This window comes from Lipophrys pholis (assembly GCF_963383615.2).
Source record: "Lipophrys pholis genome assembly, chromosome: 17".
Lineage (NCBI taxonomy): Eukaryota > Metazoa > Chordata > Actinopteri > Blenniiformes > Blenniidae > Lipophrys > Lipophrys pholis.
In genome coordinates this window covers 23,902,476-23,921,317 of record NC_137643.1, presented here as the reverse complement: position 1 = coordinate 23,921,317, position 18,842 = coordinate 23,902,476, and the positions used below count along the sequence as shown (strand labels likewise).

Below are 18,842 nucleotides of genomic sequence, written 5' to 3'. Positions count from 1 at the left end.
AACCAGAGGCTAGCACCCAGTGTCTAATCTCATCGTGCAGGGAAGCATCCAAGGAGTTTTCCCAGGACGAGTCCTGAGAAACGACAGCTCACAGATCCTTATTGTGCTTTTACCTCAACAAGCAGGAAAAGCCATCTCAGACCGAGTGACCAGCTCCTCCGGTCTGAAAGGGAACAGCCATGACGCTGCAAAGACTCTCCTGAATCATAAGCTTCAGCTTCGTCTTCTTCCCAGCCTGCAGAACACAGCCAATCAGAGTTAGCAGGAGGTGCTAACTGCCACAGAAACAACCAGCTTCCTCAGGCCTGGACAACAACCAAACTCCGTCTTCAGAGACATTAAGGACAGCGTAACAACTGGCATTTACATGAGATGATTAGTTAAAACTGATGTGATGCACAGAACTGTTTAACTTTTATGAAGTTATGTCAATTCTATTACTTGTGATTAAGGCCCCGTTTACACGACAACGAATTCGAGTGTATCCGCAAAACTTTCTTCACTTTTGGGGGGTCCGTTTACACGGCACCAGTTAGTGGATGCACTTTATCCGCAAAGTTTTTATCCCGGCTCCCAAGGTGGAAAGATTCTTTCACAGCGCAAATTCCTCCTGCAGAGACTGATGGAGGCTACAGAGCCTGTTACTGCTCATCTCCCCCTCCCTCCTGCTCATTCAGTTGTAAACAAACATGGCGGCCGCGTAGTGGTACGACCCGTGGTCCATATTCTAGTTTTATGGTCCAGATCAGTAGTTTAATAGTTGAGACTCTCCCTGATATCATCCGATGCCTCATCAGTCCATGTTGATGTCAGGTTCTCTCCATTTTCTTCACGTTTACAGTGTTTTGTTCTCTGCACACGTCTGTGTAGTTTCATTACAAAATCAAGCAACAGCGCCCTCCAGTGGCCCGGCAGACTAACTACATCGTTGTCTCTGTGTCCGCTGCTGCAGTTGTCGTGTAAACGGGGCCTAAGTTCTATCGATAATGATATCAGGAGTCGTTATCAACCTGTAAACCAACGTTAGCATTCTCCTCGGCAAGCTGGCATTTTAAAACGGTGCCGCCTGGCTGCAGAGCCACCGCCTCGTTGTACTACGGCTTTGCAAACATCCATGTTGCTGAGTTGCTTTGTGGTGTTTTGAGTGTAAAATCCGTCCAAACAGCAACATGTTGTCATGAAAAGTTGGCTAGCACAGTGCTACTTCCCTAGCCTGCTCGCTGGTTGCAAACTGTGGAATGGATTTCCTGACTCATTCCTCCTGGTCTCATTGAGACCCGCCTCCCTTCAGGAAATCCAGTCCACAGTTTGCAGCCAGCGAGCAGAGCAGCAGCAGGGAAACACTGTGGAGTCATTTCAGTAACAGTGAAGCAGACGAGGATCATGGATCAGAAATCTCTGCAGGTTGTATTGGAAATTTCTGATCGTGATTATGTTGATATCGGAACTCCATCTCTAAAAACCACTAGCCCGTTCTGGCAAGGTGGGCAGATGATTCACTTGCCCGAGCAAAACTCTTACTAGCCCCGGACGTTCGGACAGTCCTTAATGTCGAGCCCTGCATATTAATTTTTTTTAATATACAGGGAAAAAAATCTGACCAAACCTCTTCTTTTCATTTCCATAAACATAATGCATAACATAATGTTTTCTTTTTTTACTCATTCTGATGCAGCGGTTGCCATGACGACAGACGAGGCCGAGAGTCAACAGAAGAAGCCGAGGCAGCAGGAGGAGACGGGACAGGATGTCCGGCCACCGTCCCCCGAGGACGAGCAGCTCCGGCCTCGAAACCGGAGCTCTGCGGGACGCGGCTTGTCCCGCCTCTTCTCCTCCTTCCTGAAGAGGCGCTCGCAGTGTGATGGTGAGGGCGGTGAGAGGGCGGACCGGGAGGAGGAGGAGGCCAAAGCCCCAATTGCTGACCCCGAGCCCGAGCTGAGGACGGAGGGAGACCTCGCCGTGGACCAGCACTCTGTAAGCAGTGCTGAATTTAGTACAGACAGACAGACAGACAGACAGACAGACAGACAGACAGAGAGGTTACAAAATAGAATTTTACTTCAGGGACCACACAACGTGGAAGTTGCGGTTGTCACATCCAGTGGTGCGGCTCCGGTGCCGACCGGGTTTGTGCCGCCGGGGCGTAACAAAGCAACTAGTGCAAAGCGGTACGGAAGAGTATTAGGGCCACTGAAGAAAAAAAGAAATTCGGAGACTAAAAAAAACCAAAAACCCTTCATGCACTTCAGAAAAAGTCGAAAATCAAAGTCGAGACTTTTTTTTTTTCACGGAGAGACGTCTGTCCATCCTTCATGATTTGCCTGTAGATGCGAAGTCACATTAAATCACTTAATTCTGACTATATCGGGTTGCTTACGGCTTATGAACATGTGATTTTACACAGGATTTCCATGATTAATATTAACACATTTTGTAAGCACCCGGGGATCCGCGCCTTTGTCCTTCGGACTCGACGTACGTCCAACAATGCTGCAGGCTGCTGTCTCTGTAAAGTCCTGAGACTGATGATAACTGCACCGTGTTTATGAGCTAAATTCTCTTCTGAAGCATCTTTTCACGATTTCATTAAACCGCCTGCGATGCATTTTGTAGAAGCAGTCACACAAGCTGGTATCTGGATGGACAGACTTTGTTAAAAAAAAACTTTTTTGTTGTCAGTGAAAAAAAAAAAATCTCGACTTTGATTTTCGACTTTCTCTGCAGTGCATGAGGTTTTGTTTTTTTTGGCCTCCAAATTTATTTTTTCTTCAGTGGCCCTAATACTTTTCTGTAAAGCGGAGTATGTAAACAACAACAGAGGATTCATAAGGTCCAGATCGGCCACCCCCCGGCTGAGATTACTGTTGCAACGTCACATATCTGCGGCGCTCGCAACCCTGCCTACATTTTAACCGTACTATCTGCAGAGGAAACGCGCATCAGATTTGACTCTGGTTACGCTTTGCCGTACTGCTCCGTACCACTCGGTTCCATCCCTGCAATTTTTGTGCGGTGGAAACAGGGCTATTCAGTCCAATTTCATCTCGAGTGGGCTGGACTGGTAAAATATTGCTATAAGAACCTTTAAAGCTGCACTTTAAAGATTTTCTTTATTGTGGCGCACATTCACAGTGTATATGATGAAACTGTCTATAATTTTGCAAGATCTCACAATTAGTACTGAAAATGACAAAAATGTCAACATAGTCAATTTGAATGAAGCATTCTGCTGCAAAATACAGTGAAATGAAAATAAACCCTTCCTATAAATCCTATATAACCACCTTACTTGGTGTTTGTGGGGCCGGATCGAAGCCTTTTGCGGGTGGTTTTGGCCCACGGGCCTTATGTTTGACTGAAGTAAACTTCACCGCACTGTGGGAGAGGCTGTCCGCTCATTAAGGTGTGTTAACAGTTAAAATCTCTCTGTGCCCACTCTTATTGGGTCCCCTCGCCTGAGGTTCCAATGTACACATACACAGAACAAAAATATAAACGCAACACTTAATCCCTACAATCAACACTCACTGAGGCGCTTGGTCGACAAAGTAAATACTAATGGAACAGCATAATATGGTGTGCGCTAACACAAGGTGTAGTTCGCTACATCGCAAAAACAAACTCTCCTGCATCACTACAGACATTGTGGCTGACCATGGCGGCTTAATTGCATTGGCCACAACCTCAATCTTGCTGTGTCCCATGGCCTTGACAGCGACAAAGATCGGACAGCCCATACCGCAGGACTCTGTAGAAATATGCCTCCTGTCACAGTGTTCGGATTTGGATATGTCAAAATAAAAGTCTCTGCCATTGAGTGTCTGCATACCACAAAGTACTGTTGACATGGAAGTATTTCTGCAAACCTTTTGAAAACCTGTTATGTGCGAAGAACTAGAGTGTACTGTCAAAGAACACAATGAGAAGGACAGATTTGTTCTAGTCGACCCCCTCCTCTGCCCTGTCTTCCACCTGATGGCGAACACCGACCCGCAAGAGACAAAGAGGGACGAGCCCCCTGCCTGGCGGGCTGTGCACCAAGCTTCCTGCGGCAGGGAGGGAGGTCTTACATGGTGACTGCTCCCCTTGCCGAGCCGTCAGCCCGGCAGAGCGGTGTTAAGAATAAAAAAAAATTGACTATTGTTTCTGCATTTTCACACCCACTGCAAAATCCGTGAGTTCCAGCCCGACCAGAAGGTGCTTCTTCTCCTTCCCTCATCCACCAACAAACTCCTCAAGAAGTTGCAAGGTCCGTATGTGACTATGCGTAAAATAGGTCAAGTCACATATGAGGTGTCACACCCAGAGAAGAAAAAGCAGAAGCAGACGTACCACGTGAACCTTCTGAAGGAGTGGAAGGACCGCCCTATCCAGACACCAAAGGTGGTTTTGCTGGCCCAGGAGGTGGACAGTGATGAAGAGCTGGAGACAGGACCACAGACCCTCAAAGATGGGACAGCTAGGCCTGTCCTGGCCCACCTTTCCCCAGGAAAAGAAGCCCAGCTCCTTCAGGTCTTCAGAGAAGTTACAGCATTGTTCTCGGCCCAGCCTGGTAAGACCACTTTGGTTGAGCATGGAATACGCCTGAAGATCAGCCAGCCCATCCAGCAGAGACCCTACTGGGTTCCACAGCAACTGGTCGGGAAACTGAAGCAGGAAGTGGAGGAGATGCTTCAACTTGGGGTAATTGAACCATCCAATTCTGAGTGGTGCAGTCCAGTGGTCATCGTGTTCAAAAAAGATGGCTCACTGCGGATATGCCTGGACTTCAGGAGGCTCAATGCGGTCTCTGAGTTTGACGCCTACCCCATGCCAAGGATCGAGGAATTGTTGGAGAAGATTGGGGCAGCCAAGTTCATCACCACCCTTGACCTGTGTAAGGGATACTGGCAGGTGCCACTGGAAAAATCCAGTCGTCAATATACAGCGTTCCAGATCCCAGCAGGATTGTTCCAATTCACGATGATGCCTTTTGGTCTGCATGGAGCTCCAGCGACGTTCCAGAGGCTGATGGACAAGGTGCTCCAGGGATGTGGCCACTGTAGTGCCGCCTACCTGGATGATGTGGTGATCTTCAGCAGCACATGGGAGGAGCACCTGAAACATGTGAGCCTGGTACTGGGAAAAATTCAGGAGGCTGGATTAACACTTAATCCCTCAAAGTGTGAGTGGGCACGACGGGAGGCACGGTACTTGGGATATCAGCTGGGACTGGGAGAGGTGAGGCCCCGGTTGGATAAGGTGGTGGCTAACCGGGACTGCTCTCGACCCCACACCGAGAAAGAAGTCCGCTCCTTCCTGGGTTTGGTGGGCTGGTATCGAAGATTTGTGCCTCACTTTGCCAGCATCGCTACCCCCCTCACAGCACTGACCTGTAAGGACCAGAGGAACTCGGTTACTTGGACTGACGACTGTGAGAAAGCCTTCAGGGCCCTTAAAGCCCTTCTCTGTTCATCCCCTGTCCTCATGATCCCAGATTTCAATCAAAAGTTTGTGGTGCAGGTGGACGCATCAGAGGTCGGACTGGGAGCAGTATTGGTCCAAGGAGATCCTGGGGAAGAACGGCCGATCATGTACCTGAGTCGCAAGCTCCAACCCCGTGAGTCCAGATATTCAGCCTGGCTATTAAGTGGGCTCTGGAAAGCCTGAGCTATTACTTGCTCGGTCGAGAATTTCACCTGGAGACAGATCATCGAGCCCTTACCCGGATCAACACCATGAAGGACCATGCCAGTCGCCTCACACGGGGGTATCTGTCCCTGCAGCCTTTCAAATTTGAGATCAGGCACCGATGGGGAAAGGCCAATGTAGTGGCAGACGACCTTTCCAGGTTGCCGCACATCGCCAACCTCCGGGAGGAGGGGGATAGTGGTTTATAACGAAGCCCGAGCGCGAGTTTAAGGTCATGTGATCATTTGTTGTTTTGATTCATTATTAATTTTTGTTTATAAGGAGGATTATTTCGGGATTTTATTTAGAAAATGTTTTTGTTCATTTTATTCGAAAGATTAAATGTTCCTGAAGGAGGATGTGAATATTATTTGTTTTATGACTTGATGATTGGTGAATATAACTCCACCACCCCCCTGGGAGGGGCGGAGCAGGATAAAAGCAGCGGGCCAAGCTGCAGTAGGGAGTCAGTCCCTGAAGTTGCACAGTGAAGCAACAAGACTTCAGACCAGAACTTCTTTACAAACCCACCAGCTAAACGAAGAGCTGGGATCAGGTTATGTTTTTCCGTTCTTGTTGTAAATATTTGTCTCTCTCTGTAAATAACGAGCACCGCCACTGTTGGGGACAATAAAAGAAAAGTCGACTTGCCATTTGGAGTCGTCGTGGTTCTTTGAACTGGAGCGAACCCGGCCACACTCTCTTCAGTAATAAAAGAGAAAATTTGTGTCTGAACCACGATGTCGGTCCAGTTTTAACTGCAGGTTTTAACGGCGGGAACTGACAGCCACGTTCAGTCATGCGTTCAAGTACATCATGTAACTCTGAACTGTGCTGCATGTCAACGAGCTCCGGGGCTCACACAGGAGCGAGGAGCTAATCGCTAAACATGATTAAAGTATGACTCATACAGTCATTAGTTATCCGGAACGAGTGTGCGCAGCACACAGCAGTGCGTACATAGTCCTGTGTTGGAATGCGAAACGAAAAAGAAAAAATCTGACCGTTTACACAAGAGTTTGTGGACCACAGAGCAGAAGATATTTCAGCTCGGACGGTTGTTATTGTTATTGGCGCACTTCGAAACCGACTATAATAACTATAATAATATTTTACCTTTGAGATAAAAGGGTGCAGGTGAATCGGTCTTTAACACCGTGCGCATGCTTAAAGTGCCCCCATAAAACTGGACGTAACCGTCAAGCAAAGAGAAAGACGGCGAAATGGCCAAAATCAACATGTTCAAATTCACATGAAGTACGATTGAAATTAACTGGTGAGAACGCTGAGGGTTTAATAAATCAAAACTGGTCATCGAATCACTTCCAAGTAAACATTTCAACATCCTCACAGAGTAGACTCTCATTAGCTTCTGAGCCTGGACAGCGGTGGTGGCCGCTGGCAGCCCGCAGACGTTTGGACTGTCCATTGGGCAGGTAGTGGACCTCGCAGGAAGAGGCACCTGTTTTACGGAGGAACTGACACCACTGATCGACCTACCAGTAGACAGCTCCACCTAAACTGCCACTTTTAGGCATGCCCTTGTCTTGTCTCGAGTCTCATCACAGTCTCTCCGTCAGGTCATCCAGGTGGAGAAGGAGTGCGAGGAGGAGCCGGCTGCAAAGGAGGAGAACGAAGTGGAGCCTGCCTTGGTGAAGGAGGAGGACCAGGAGAAGGTAGAAAAGGAGGAGGAGAAGGGGGGTGCTTTTGAAGAAGGGGAGGAGGAGAAAGAGGAGAAAGAGGAGAAGACGACAGAAGAGACCAAAGCCCCCCGAGCTCCACGCAGACCCAAAACCATGCAGATCCAAGTCACCCTTCTGGATGACACCGTGCTCGAGTGCGAGCTGGATGTAAGACGCCCTCACGCACAGTTTGTTTTTATTAGTGTGCTGATTTGGTGCTTGTATAGTGACTTCTGTGTGTGTGTGTGTGTGTGTGTCTCAGAAACATGCCAAAGGCCAGGAGCTGTTCATGAGGGTGTGTGATCACCTCAACCTGCTGGAGAAGGATTATTATGGTCTGGGTATCTGGGACACGCCCACCAGGAAGGTAAGAGTCAACAACTTCTAAACATGTAAAAATAAATCAGCTATATCATGATCTGCAAATCCTTTACAAAACACAGTCAGCATATAATGTCATGTTCTGCACTGGCTCTTTGAAGAGACTGACACAGGGGTTCTGCTCTGCAACCTTCAACACTCAAAGAGCCATTTGGACCCGTTTCCCACTGAACAGAACACACAGGGTTCCCACCCCGCCGGTATAATATTATGAAATCACTGCGGGAGTTCTGGGTTTTTAGAACCATGATGTGAGTGGTGTGCCATTCGCAAAAGTCAAAGTCTGTGGCAATGGGAGCGCCCCGAAAAATCTAATGGTTTCCCATGAAACAGGAAGTGATGTGTCGCTCTGCTCTACGTGCTGCAATGGACCTAAAACTGTTTGATCAAAGACCTCCCTTGATCAAACCCATATGCCAATGTCAATAAACCGACATAGTGCCCCCTGCTGGCAACAGGAAAGAGCATATTTTGACAGACAGATGCAGTTCCTGCAGCGTGCTGTCTACTGGCTGACAGGCGACCTGCTGAGGAACCTCACACTGGGTCATACCAACCGTGATTTCAGCTGGGGGGGGGGGTGTAGGACCGTCCTACGGACAACTTGTCCACTACGGACCACACCCTCAATGGACAACTTGTCCACGGATGAGATTTCAGAGTTTGTTGTCCTCCACACTGTACTTTTACATGTTGTTATTTCTCATTGATGTTTTATAGATTTTTCATATATCTGGTATATGTTCATATATAGTTTGTATAGTTCCATATGGCTTTGTTTCTTTGTTTACCATCCTGTTAATGGCAAATTGAACAAGTTCATGTACCGTATTTTCACGACCAAAAGGCGCACCGTACTAAAAGGCGCAGTCTCAGTTATGTGTGCCATTACTGCATTTAACACACACATAAGGCGCACCTGCTCATAGGGCGCGGGTTCCATACCCACACTTCCCCCTTTAACGTTCTCATGGTGTCCGCATTACAACAACACACGCACACAAGCATACAAGTGTGCGTATTTAAAAATAGAGCGGGAGCAAAACTGAGTTTGGTTGTGCTTTATTTAAGTATTGATTACAAAGTACTAACATTTTTTTTACCTGTAATCGTCATCAATCAAACCCATGGAACTCCTCGTCCTCTGTTTCTGAATTGAACAGCTGCGCTAAATCTCCATCAAACATACCAGGTTCATTTTCTCCACTGTCAGAGTCACTTTCCGTGCCGTGCGGCTCCTTGGAAATGATGCCGGCTTTTGCGAAAGCTCGAACAACAGTGCCAGCAGACACGCTAGCCCAAGCATCTACAATCCATTTGCAAATTGTGGCATAACTCGCCCGGCGCTGCCTTCCACTCTTAGTGAAACTGTGGTCTCCATCGGTCATCCATCGCTCCCACGCCGCTCGCAGCCTTACTTTGAACGGCCGGTTCACACCGATGTCCAGCGGAAATGTTCAATTTTCATTTCTTCTGCTAGCGTTACTGCTTTTAGTCGAATGGTGACCGTCGAAACGCTTCTCCCACTCGTTCTTTGTGCGATGATCCACTGCTCGAGTCTTTCCTCCAACTCGGGCCACCCCGCCTTATGTCCGTGGAAACTCAGCTGCGTCTTCTTCACCTGTCGGAGCTCGTTTTCCAGCTTCCTCCACTTGCGAACCATCGATTCATTAATCTTAAATTCTCTCGCGGCTGCTCTATTTCCATGTTCCTCCGCGTAGCTGATGGCCTTCAGTTTAAACTGTGCTTCATAAGCGTGTCTCTTCGCCATTTTCAGGGTTGTTAAAACAACGATGTTCTGCATAACGCACATACCCGTTCATTTATATACAATCCACGCCCACACTTCCCCCTTTAACGTTCTCATGGTGTTCACTACTACGTCCGCTTTACAACAACAACACACACATAGGGCGCACTGCACCATAGGGCGCGCCGCACATTTTGAAGAAAATCTAAGACTTTTATGTGCGCCTTATAGTCGTGAAAATACGGTAAATGGATTTTTAGAAAGGAATGATGATGGAAACCTCAGTTGGAAGCTGCACATAAATATCTTGAAGCAAAATTAGCAAAATAAATATTCACAAAATTTGTAAAATCACATCAGTATTAGATCAAAATTCACCAATCCTTCAAATCAATAAAGCTGGAAAAATTAGTCATCGACAAGGTGTCTGGAACTACATAAGTGGTCCAGGGTTGCAGTTCCCGTGGATGAGTATGTGCTCCCACTGGGACTCTTAAAGGGGAAGTGTCATATTATTTTTTTGTCTGCAAAAGAGGAAGTTACACTTTGTAATCAATCTTAATCAATGAATTGTACTGAATTGTAATGAATTTTTTTTAACCTTTTACACATATTTACACATTTTAAGCGCCGATTGAAACATTTGAAATGATTATGTACATATTCACATTGAGTGCCACATTTCCAAATACTGTTTGCATACCAAGTAACACCACTAATGATTTGAGTGTGTGAGTGGAAAGTATTTAACAAACCTTCTCCTGTGTTCAGGAGAAGGTTTGTTCAGCCCAAACATTCTGCAGGTCATAGACACCTCTAAAAGACTGTCCAGAGCCAAATCAAAAGGAGGGACGAACTGGGGAGGCGGCATGTATTTTTAAGCAGGGTTAAATATGTGTTTATTATTATTTAGGTGTTTTATTTTGAGGTTTTATTTTTGAGGTTTTTCTGTAATTAATCGCAATTAATCCCATTTTCTTTCCTACAGCTTGTGATGATATTCATTTAATGGCAAAATCTAGAATTGATGTAGCCTCAACACACATAAAGTATATTTAAATTCAAAGACTAGTTTCATAACTTTCTTCCCACTTTGGGTGAACTCTGTTCCTCTCCCATTTGAGCTAAAAGACATCGATCCACTAACAGAGATAATCTAACACAACCCAGACGTGTATGTGGAAGTGCAGGTACACCACTCTGAGGATTCAAATATTTCTAGAAGCAAAGTTATAAACTCATTATAGGACTAAAACTGCAATAATATACGGGAACACACACACACACACACACACACACACACACACACACACACACACACACACACACACACACACACACACACACACACACACACACACACACACACACACATCATGTTGTTCTGCTCACGTGTAGTTTTCGAACAGATCTTCACTTTCAGCCTCAGATAATCCAGGTAGTCACTGGTGGATTAAGAAGTTCTGTGTTTGATGTTTGTCTCATGCTGCTTCAATAATACGACCTGTGTTTGTGTCTTCTCTTCTGGACCAGACCTGGATGGACCTGACCAAAGAGATCCGCAGGCAGGTGCAAGGTCAGTTTACCTTCCCCCTCAGATTCACCTTTCCTTCCTCCCAGACCTCTGTAGTGTCGTGTCTTTATTTGTTCCACTCTTTTCTTCTCCTTCAAGGGACCAACTACAATTTCACATTCAATGTGAAGTTTTATCCTCCGGACCCGGCGCAACTCTCCGAGGACATAACGAGGTACTGAGCTCCTCAAAACGCAATGCCTTTGTTTATCTTCTATTTAAGGAAGAATTTTATCTTTCTGTTCTGGTTTCCTTTTTTTGCCATGCATTTTAAATGTCCTGTGAATAATTCATTAGACAGGTAAACTTTAAATATTTGAACTGTTGTGTGTGTGTGTGTGTGTGTAGTGGTTTGATTCACCCACTGGGTCATTTCTAACTGTGAGCTCTGAACTTTTATGACTTAAATGAGATGTTTTTACCACTAAAGTTCATCTGAAGCCACAGGACACACTTCACATACCAGCTCATGAAGTTTATGAACTTTAATTGCAAAAGCTGTAAATTAGGTTGCATTTAAGAATTGGATTAACGAGACCTTTGGATGTTCCAGACATTTTAGCTTCTTCATTGTTTTTTAGCCATTTCTTTCTCCAAATAGCATCTTTTTCAGCTCTTTTTACCTTTTCGAGCTGTTTTATCTTTTCGGATCTTCGCCATAAGTCTTCAGTAGTTTCTGTGCTCACCTCAGAGCTCCAGGTAAAGCAGCAGCTTTGGATTTCAATGAATGAACTATTCAACTTTTCTTTACTTTAAATGGAACATTTGGAGTTTTGACTTCTCACCACCCGCAGGAAAGGTTCTTAATGGGTGCAACGTGACCCGGGTGACGGTGCTCAGACTGCCACCCCCCCCGCCACCCGGAAACGGATAAGCAGGAGAAAATAGATGGATGGATGGAGGTTTGACTGGCAGAGACAAGTCCTTCAGAAAGAGAGCCTGCAGGTTATTTGTGTTCAGGTCGGAACCGGTTGTTGTGCATTTCCACTGACTCAGAACCGTTACCAACCGGTACCATTGGTAACCATTTCTCGCTACCCCTCCACTTGGGGTACCAGGCACAATGTGCCGGATATGAGGGGGAGGAGCTTCAACACTGCCGTCTGCTCATTGGTCCGTGACGACCTGTTCTCCCAGCAAGCAGCCATTTCCAATCAGTTCTTCTGCAGCAATCAGGAAACTTTTTTGAAAATGTCCTCCCGTTATGGCGTCACATCCTGCATGATTACACAACCGTTCATAACCCCGCCTACATTTCAAACCGAACCCCGTGTAATGGAAACGCGGCACTGATACGGGTCTGGTTACGGATAGTCAACCCCCACCTGACCGGCACCGGTACCAAGGGGCACTGTGGAAACGGGGCTTTAGAGACACGACAGTAGAGTTGGACTACAGAGGATATGTATCTCGATCACGAGTCCACGGCTCCTCTGTCGTGTTGGAATTCACAGAACCCCCCCCAGTTCTTATATACTTTAGTTGGTTATAGAATAAAAAATGCCAGAGACTGACTTGAGATTATTTACCATTTATCAGAATAGCCACATGGCCCACTCTGAATGCTATGAACTTGTTCAGGAGTCTCGTCACGTCCAGAGTGGCTACAACCTTCCCATTTGCTCCCCTCTCTTTCTGACTTGAAAATCTGGCATTGACGGAAGTTTAAAAAAAAAAAAGAAAGTTTGTCTGTGTCTGTTTGGCCGGTTACCCCAAAACAGCCAGCGATGTTCCTGCCTCAAGCTCCACATTCTCACAACAGTTTCTGCAACTCAGCAACTTGAAAACCACGACGGCCTGTAATTGCAAAACGTTCCAGACTTCAGAAAACACTTCCAAATAGTTGAATTGTGTTAATCTTGTCGTTATAAATACATATGTTATCAGCTCTGAGGAAGGCTGCAGGTGCAGCCGAAACATATCAGCAAGGAAAAAAAACTTTTCCTGCATTAACCTGTCGTTATAAAACGAGTCCATAACATATGTATTTATAACGACAAGATTAACACAATTCAACTATTTGGAAGTGTTAAAAAAATAGTTCATAGCATATAAACACTTCCCAAACCAAAAAACACTTCCCAATTCACCACGCCACAACGGAAACGTGTGGTACCTGCTGACGGCAGGGTCGTCCCTGATTGGACGCGCTGCTAATGACACACTCACCGCTGATTGGACAGAAGCAAAGTCTGTTACTGTAACAGGAAGTCATTCACGCTTGCTGAACCGCGGTCCGTTTGATCAAAGACTTCCATGTCTTCCATAGTTGAGAGACAAGATATTTAGTCCTCATTGTGTCCTCCAGGTACTGACGGCTGGTCGAGGCTTTATTGAAGCTTTGGTAGTTCATTTTAAGCTCGCTTCATTATTCAAGGCTTCAATGACACACAGTGCTCGAGGAGGACATCTAGTGGTCAATAAAATGAAGTGCAATGAATGCTGTTTGAATGATTTGATTAAACGTGTGCTTTCCTGTTCAACTACACTAAATGATTGTATAGTTTGTTGTGGATACAATAATAATGAGTCAGTGGCAGCAATCCAATCAGTGACGACCCTGCCGTCAGCAGGTACCACAAGTTTCCGTTGTGTTGTGGTGAATTGGGAGGTGTTGATAATTTTATGGCGAGTGAAATAGTCATGGGAGAGGTGGAGGCCAGGAAAATGATATTATTTGGTGGTCACAGTAGTGGAATTACTATTAAAAGAAAAAAAAACAAGTGAGTGGCAGCGAGTCGTCAATGTGGTCTAATCTGAAGGTGGAGGCCAGAGGAGAGTAAGATGGCTCCGTCATGGGGACCAGGGCACACCAGAGTCCACACCGTTGCACAACAAAAGAGCCTCTTTTCTTGTGAGAGAGTGTCAGAGAGGGAAGGAGACACAGATTGAGATCACAGCAGAGACGAGACCAATAGAGTGCAGATTTACCTGTTTGTTTAATGTATAAATTAAATATTTCAACAGAGACTGTGAAATTGCTCAGTGGACTTTGTCCTGTGTCCACCCTGGAGTTGGAGGTGGTGAGTGATGTGGAGGTCGTCTGTCTTCACACCAGTGCGTCACGAGTGCCTGGCAGTGCCAGTGCATCCATTGTGCAGCATTACGCATGACTGCCACCTCGCTGTTCATATGCTGACTCAGAAATTAGACTTATTGTTACACACACTGTCACAGTTCATAATCAATTAGTGCTATCCCCAGCTTTGTGTCATTTGAAGATGAAAGTACGACACATGAACGTACTTCTGTAAATCCAGTTTCCGGCCTAATGTCTCATCAAACAAACATCTATAACACTGCAAGCTTGGAAATTTATGATTATGTGGATCTATAAGTCTGATATGTGATGACAATAAACGTATGAGATAAATCTGGCTTCAATTCACCACCCTACCGTCTGCGCTCGTCCCGTCCCGTCCAGCTCCGTCCCGTCCTGGCTCAGCACAGGTGGGACCTCAGCTTTAGAGAGACTTGTGAAGAGACCTGGAATCAGACCTAGACAAGCCCCCCAGGTGTACTCTGGTGTCTCTGCTTTGAGTCATAGAATTGATTTTGTTATTTCTTGGTCCAATCAGTTGGGTTCTATAGATGAGCTTGTGAACTTCATCAAGCGGTATAGATGGGATAGATGCTTAATTGGATATCCTTACATCGGCCCAGGGGAGCTGAAGTGTTGTTGATCTGTTGAATTCTTTTTGAGGCCCTGCTTGTATTGACAGTGGCCTCCAGCTCATAGATTAAATGTCCTGGTCTTACCGAGCTGAACTAAGCAGTTCTAACAGTCTCTGCACTGTAGAAAGGTAGAAAATGAAATCAGCGTCTTCATGTAGCTGGTCTGGGACCATAAACATAGTGAAGCAGCATCCGTATGGACTGTTCTTTCTCCAATATACAGAGCGTCTGTTGGAGGTTGTAATTTTCCTCAGTGGCCAATGTGGTGTGTGTGGTGTGTGTTGCAGGTACTACCTGTGTCTGCAGCTGAGGAAGGACATCCTTCAGGGACGTCTCCCGTGCTCCTTTGTGACCCTGGCCCTGTTAGGCTCCTACGCCCTGCAGTCGGAGCTCGGGGAATATGACCCCGAGTTGCACGGCAGCGAGTACGCCAAGGAAATGAAGATGGCTCAAGGTCAAACCAAGGAGCTGGAGGACAAGATGATGGAGCTGCACCGCACATACAGGTCAGACAAGGCAAAACTCTCCCAGTGTCAAGACATCAATCAATCAATCAATCAATCAATCAATCAATCAATCAATCATTATTGTCATTGTCCAAGTACAATGAAATTTCATGTGAAGCTTTGGGGAAAAGAGACACAACAGGAGGTGAAAAGAGGATTGTTGCTCTCAGGGAGGACAGTTTGTAATTAGGAAAATAAACCACCTCAAGCACATTTAAAGCATCAACACAGATTCCAACATACCTTCAAGACAAAGCACATGTGGGCATAGGAGAAGGAGTGTTGCAGCCCGCCGCTGGGTGGTGGTGGTGGGGGGGGGGCACAGCCACTCATAGGTGCGCAGCTCACCTCCCCCCAGCTGGGACAGCTTCGGCGCCTTCGGCGTCTGGACGTCTGAGGGAATCTGAATGTAGATAAGATTTGTCTTCGGTCAGGACGACGTCGACTTTCTCTTGTCCTCGAGTGTCTCTGGTCTCCATGCTGCTCCAAATCGGTGGTCATTTTTGTAGCATTCCAGCTGAGCTCTGCAATTCTCCAAGTTGATTTCCATTCCTCGTAAACGTTCAAGAGTTGCGTCTTGCGTACTTTTGAGTTTGTTTATCACGAGTCTGAGCGTTCAAAGCCCTGCACAGTCCCTCAGTGACGATTGGCAACCTTCCCAATACAGCTGCCTGCGTTTTCTCCACTTTGAGATAGATCAGTAAGAATGGGAAAGAATTGACAGACACACGATCCAACATGTATCCAACAGCAAACGTCCCATTGGGACGTACGGGCTCTCCCTTGCCCGATTGTCTAGTCGTGAAAGTTTGGTCGATTGCATTGAGAGAGCAGCTGATCAATTCCATGGTTCCTTTTCGGTTCGTATCGGAGTGTAACGAGAGGCTCTAGTTAGATTCTGACACGGGACAGACAAGACAGGAGCAGCAAGCAGGGAAGACGAGGGACGGAGGGTGAGAAGAGAGAAGCGACCGCCTTTGCTGAGTGCTGGAAGAAGAATTAAAACAAATTAAACCGGGAAAGCCAAAATATTAGACATTTTGCTCTATGGACTTAGATTAAGTTAAATCTATCATTTCTTTGGGTCGATGGAGAAAATATTAAAAAGTGAACAATCTGCTTCTGAACTGTTGCTCGATAGGAAAACAGTTTATAATTGAATGTTTCTGTCCATGATGAGAGAAAATGTAATTGTAGTTCATCCTGCTTTAATCAATACAAACAGGCCATGGCGCTTTATTAATATACAGGCATTTTTGGAAGACGACCAGAGAGAGCAGTTTTCTTTGTAAGAGCTCATGTTGGACCCATGTGCTGGTGTGGTGACAGGTCAATGGCTCCAGCCCAGGCCGACATGATGTTCCTGGAGAATGCCAAGAAGCTGTCAATGTACGGAGTGGACCTTCACCAGGCCAAGGCAAGTCCCCCCTCCAACTTCCCATCTGCTTCATCTATTCCACACAGTGTGACTGTTAAACACCAAACATTCACATGTGCAGAGGGTTTTCAGAATGAAGACATTTGGCTCCTCATCAGAAATCACCTCAGTCTGTTTGAATCCGAGCAGTGATTTAAATATATACAGCAGGACAAGCTTCCTGAAGACTCTACTGCCCCCCTGTGGACAACTGCACACAGTTCATCTTCATCCTTAAGGCTGTTTTATGCTTGAAGCATGAGCGTGACGTACAGAACTTAGACGTGAGCAATCTGCATGAGAGAACGTGTGTGCCATTTATACTACATGTGGCTCCCGCTCCCAAACTCCAGGGGGCAGTGCATTGCAAACACACTTCCACCGCAGTATTAAATCAGAGCAGAAGAAGTAGACTTCTCCTCTTTGACAACAGCAGGTGATCCTGCCAGTGGAGTGTGGAGTGAAGCAGGCAACTAGTGTTTGGAATAAAATCTTCCCTCTGTTGAAGTCTGATACTGAAGCAAACCGGCATCTATGAGTCAAATCTTGTGTTTTTAGTGTGGATGTGCAGCTTTATGCTTTTTGTCTTCAGTCCTCCTCCTCTTCAGCTCCGCCCTTTTTTCCCGCAGTCTCCGTCCGCGTTGTCAGAAAAATGTAGAGGCGCACGGAGGGGCGTGGCGGCTGAAATGACGGAGCTGTGCGGCGCTCGTAGACGCATCAAGCATAAAACAGCTTTAATAATCAAATGCACAACACAAGTGACCAGGAATCATACGCAGTAATACTGTATAGAGAGAAAAAGTTACGGTGGCTCCTCATTACCGCTCTTTAATCACAATTTCCCTGATGAGACTCTGCATGTGATCACAACCAGATGAGTTTTCTGAATTTGACAGGAACATTTCCACATTTGATTATTGTGGGTTTTTGTTCTGCTTCAGTGGTTTTGATTTGAATTAGTTTCTATGATTGAGTCCTTTCCCATATGAATTCATTTCCAGTCATTATGAACGGCTCAACAAAAGCCACTGGAACATATTTTTGCTCAGAGATGAATTGCTTTGAAGGTGTGATGATAGTTGTTGCTTTTGGTCCACCTGAAAGATTCATTAAACCGCCTGTTGGTTCCAGCACAGTGAATCTCTCAGGGCTGTTTTGGAGTCTCTTACCTGCTGTAAATGTCTCTTGCAGGATCTTGACGGTGTGGACATCATGCTTGGGGTTTGCTCGAGTGGTCTGATGGTCTATAAAGACAAGCTGAGGATCAACCGGTTCCCCTGGCCCAAAGTCCTGAAGGTGTCCTACAAGCGCAGCAGCTTCTTCATTAAGCTCCGACCATCCGAGGTAAAGTGCTGCTCTCTGCTCACTTTGCCCAGATCCACAGTTCCCCTTCAGGTTGATCCTCTCTCTGTCTGACACTGCTGAGATCAGATAGATTTTTTCTCTGTGTCTGCAGGTGGAGCATTATGAAAGTGCTATTGGGTTCAAATTGCCTAATTACAAGGCAGCCAAGAAGCTGTGGAAAGTGTGTGTGGAGCATCACACCTTCTTCAGGTGGGTGTTCTTCTTCAGATCTGGATATTTGCTTTGTGTGTGACATGAAATGTGAGGGTGAATGTTTTCTGTGTGCAGACTGACCTCCACTGAGATGGCCACCACTCCCAGGAAGTTCCTGGCTCTGGGCTCAAAGTTTCGATACAGCGGCCGAACTCAGGCTCAGACCCGACAGGCCAGCTCCCTGATCGATAGACCAGCTCCGCTATTCCAGAGATCATCCAGCAAGAGGAACTCCCGCAGTCTGGATGGAGGTATGTCATCGGAGTCCTCCACACACACACACACACACACACACACACACACACACACACACACACACACACACACACACACACACACACACACACACACACACACACACACACACACACACACACACACACACACACACACACACACACACACAAGTAAACCAGCAATAGATTCTGTTTCCTTTGGTTACTTCACAGTGATTTAGATCAGATCCACAAAGCACAGTGTAGGATTTCATACTTTATTTATTTTATTCCATTCGTTTGCCCCTCAATAGCAGATTTTACAGCTCTGCAGGTATATAATTTAGGAAAGGTGTCCAAACTGTTACAAATAATTTATCTTTACCCTTTGCTGTAGCTTGTAGCCTTTAATGAGG

At 46.1% G+C, this 18,842-nt stretch overlaps 1 protein-coding gene across 11 annotated transcripts in view; it reads left to right on the top strand.

Moving 5' to 3' along the window:
* epb41a (erythrocyte membrane protein band 4.1a) overlaps nucleotides 1-18,842 on the top strand; it is a 69,976-nt gene that overhangs the window by 13,372 nt on the left and 37,762 nt on the right. For all 11 annotated transcript variants that reach the window (XM_080485631.1, XM_080485630.1, XM_080485636.1 and 8 more), the window contains exons 2-11: nucleotides 1,676-1,974; nucleotides 7,251-7,520; nucleotides 7,615-7,719; nucleotides 11,017-11,059; nucleotides 11,156-11,231; nucleotides 15,019-15,237; nucleotides 16,567-16,654; nucleotides 17,846-17,998; nucleotides 18,111-18,208; nucleotides 18,287-18,462. In XM_080485631.1, coding sequence (XP_080341757.1) covers nucleotides 1,684-1,974; nucleotides 7,251-7,520; nucleotides 7,615-7,719; nucleotides 11,017-11,059; nucleotides 11,156-11,231; nucleotides 15,019-15,237; nucleotides 16,567-16,654; nucleotides 17,846-17,998; nucleotides 18,111-18,208; nucleotides 18,287-18,462 — 1,519 coding nt within the window. In that variant the 5' untranslated portion in view covers nucleotides 1,676-1,683. The remainder of the gene's footprint in view (nucleotides 1-1,675; nucleotides 1,975-7,250; nucleotides 7,521-7,614; nucleotides 7,720-11,016; nucleotides 11,060-11,155; nucleotides 11,232-15,018; nucleotides 15,238-16,566; nucleotides 16,655-17,845; nucleotides 17,999-18,110; nucleotides 18,209-18,286; nucleotides 18,463-18,842) is intronic.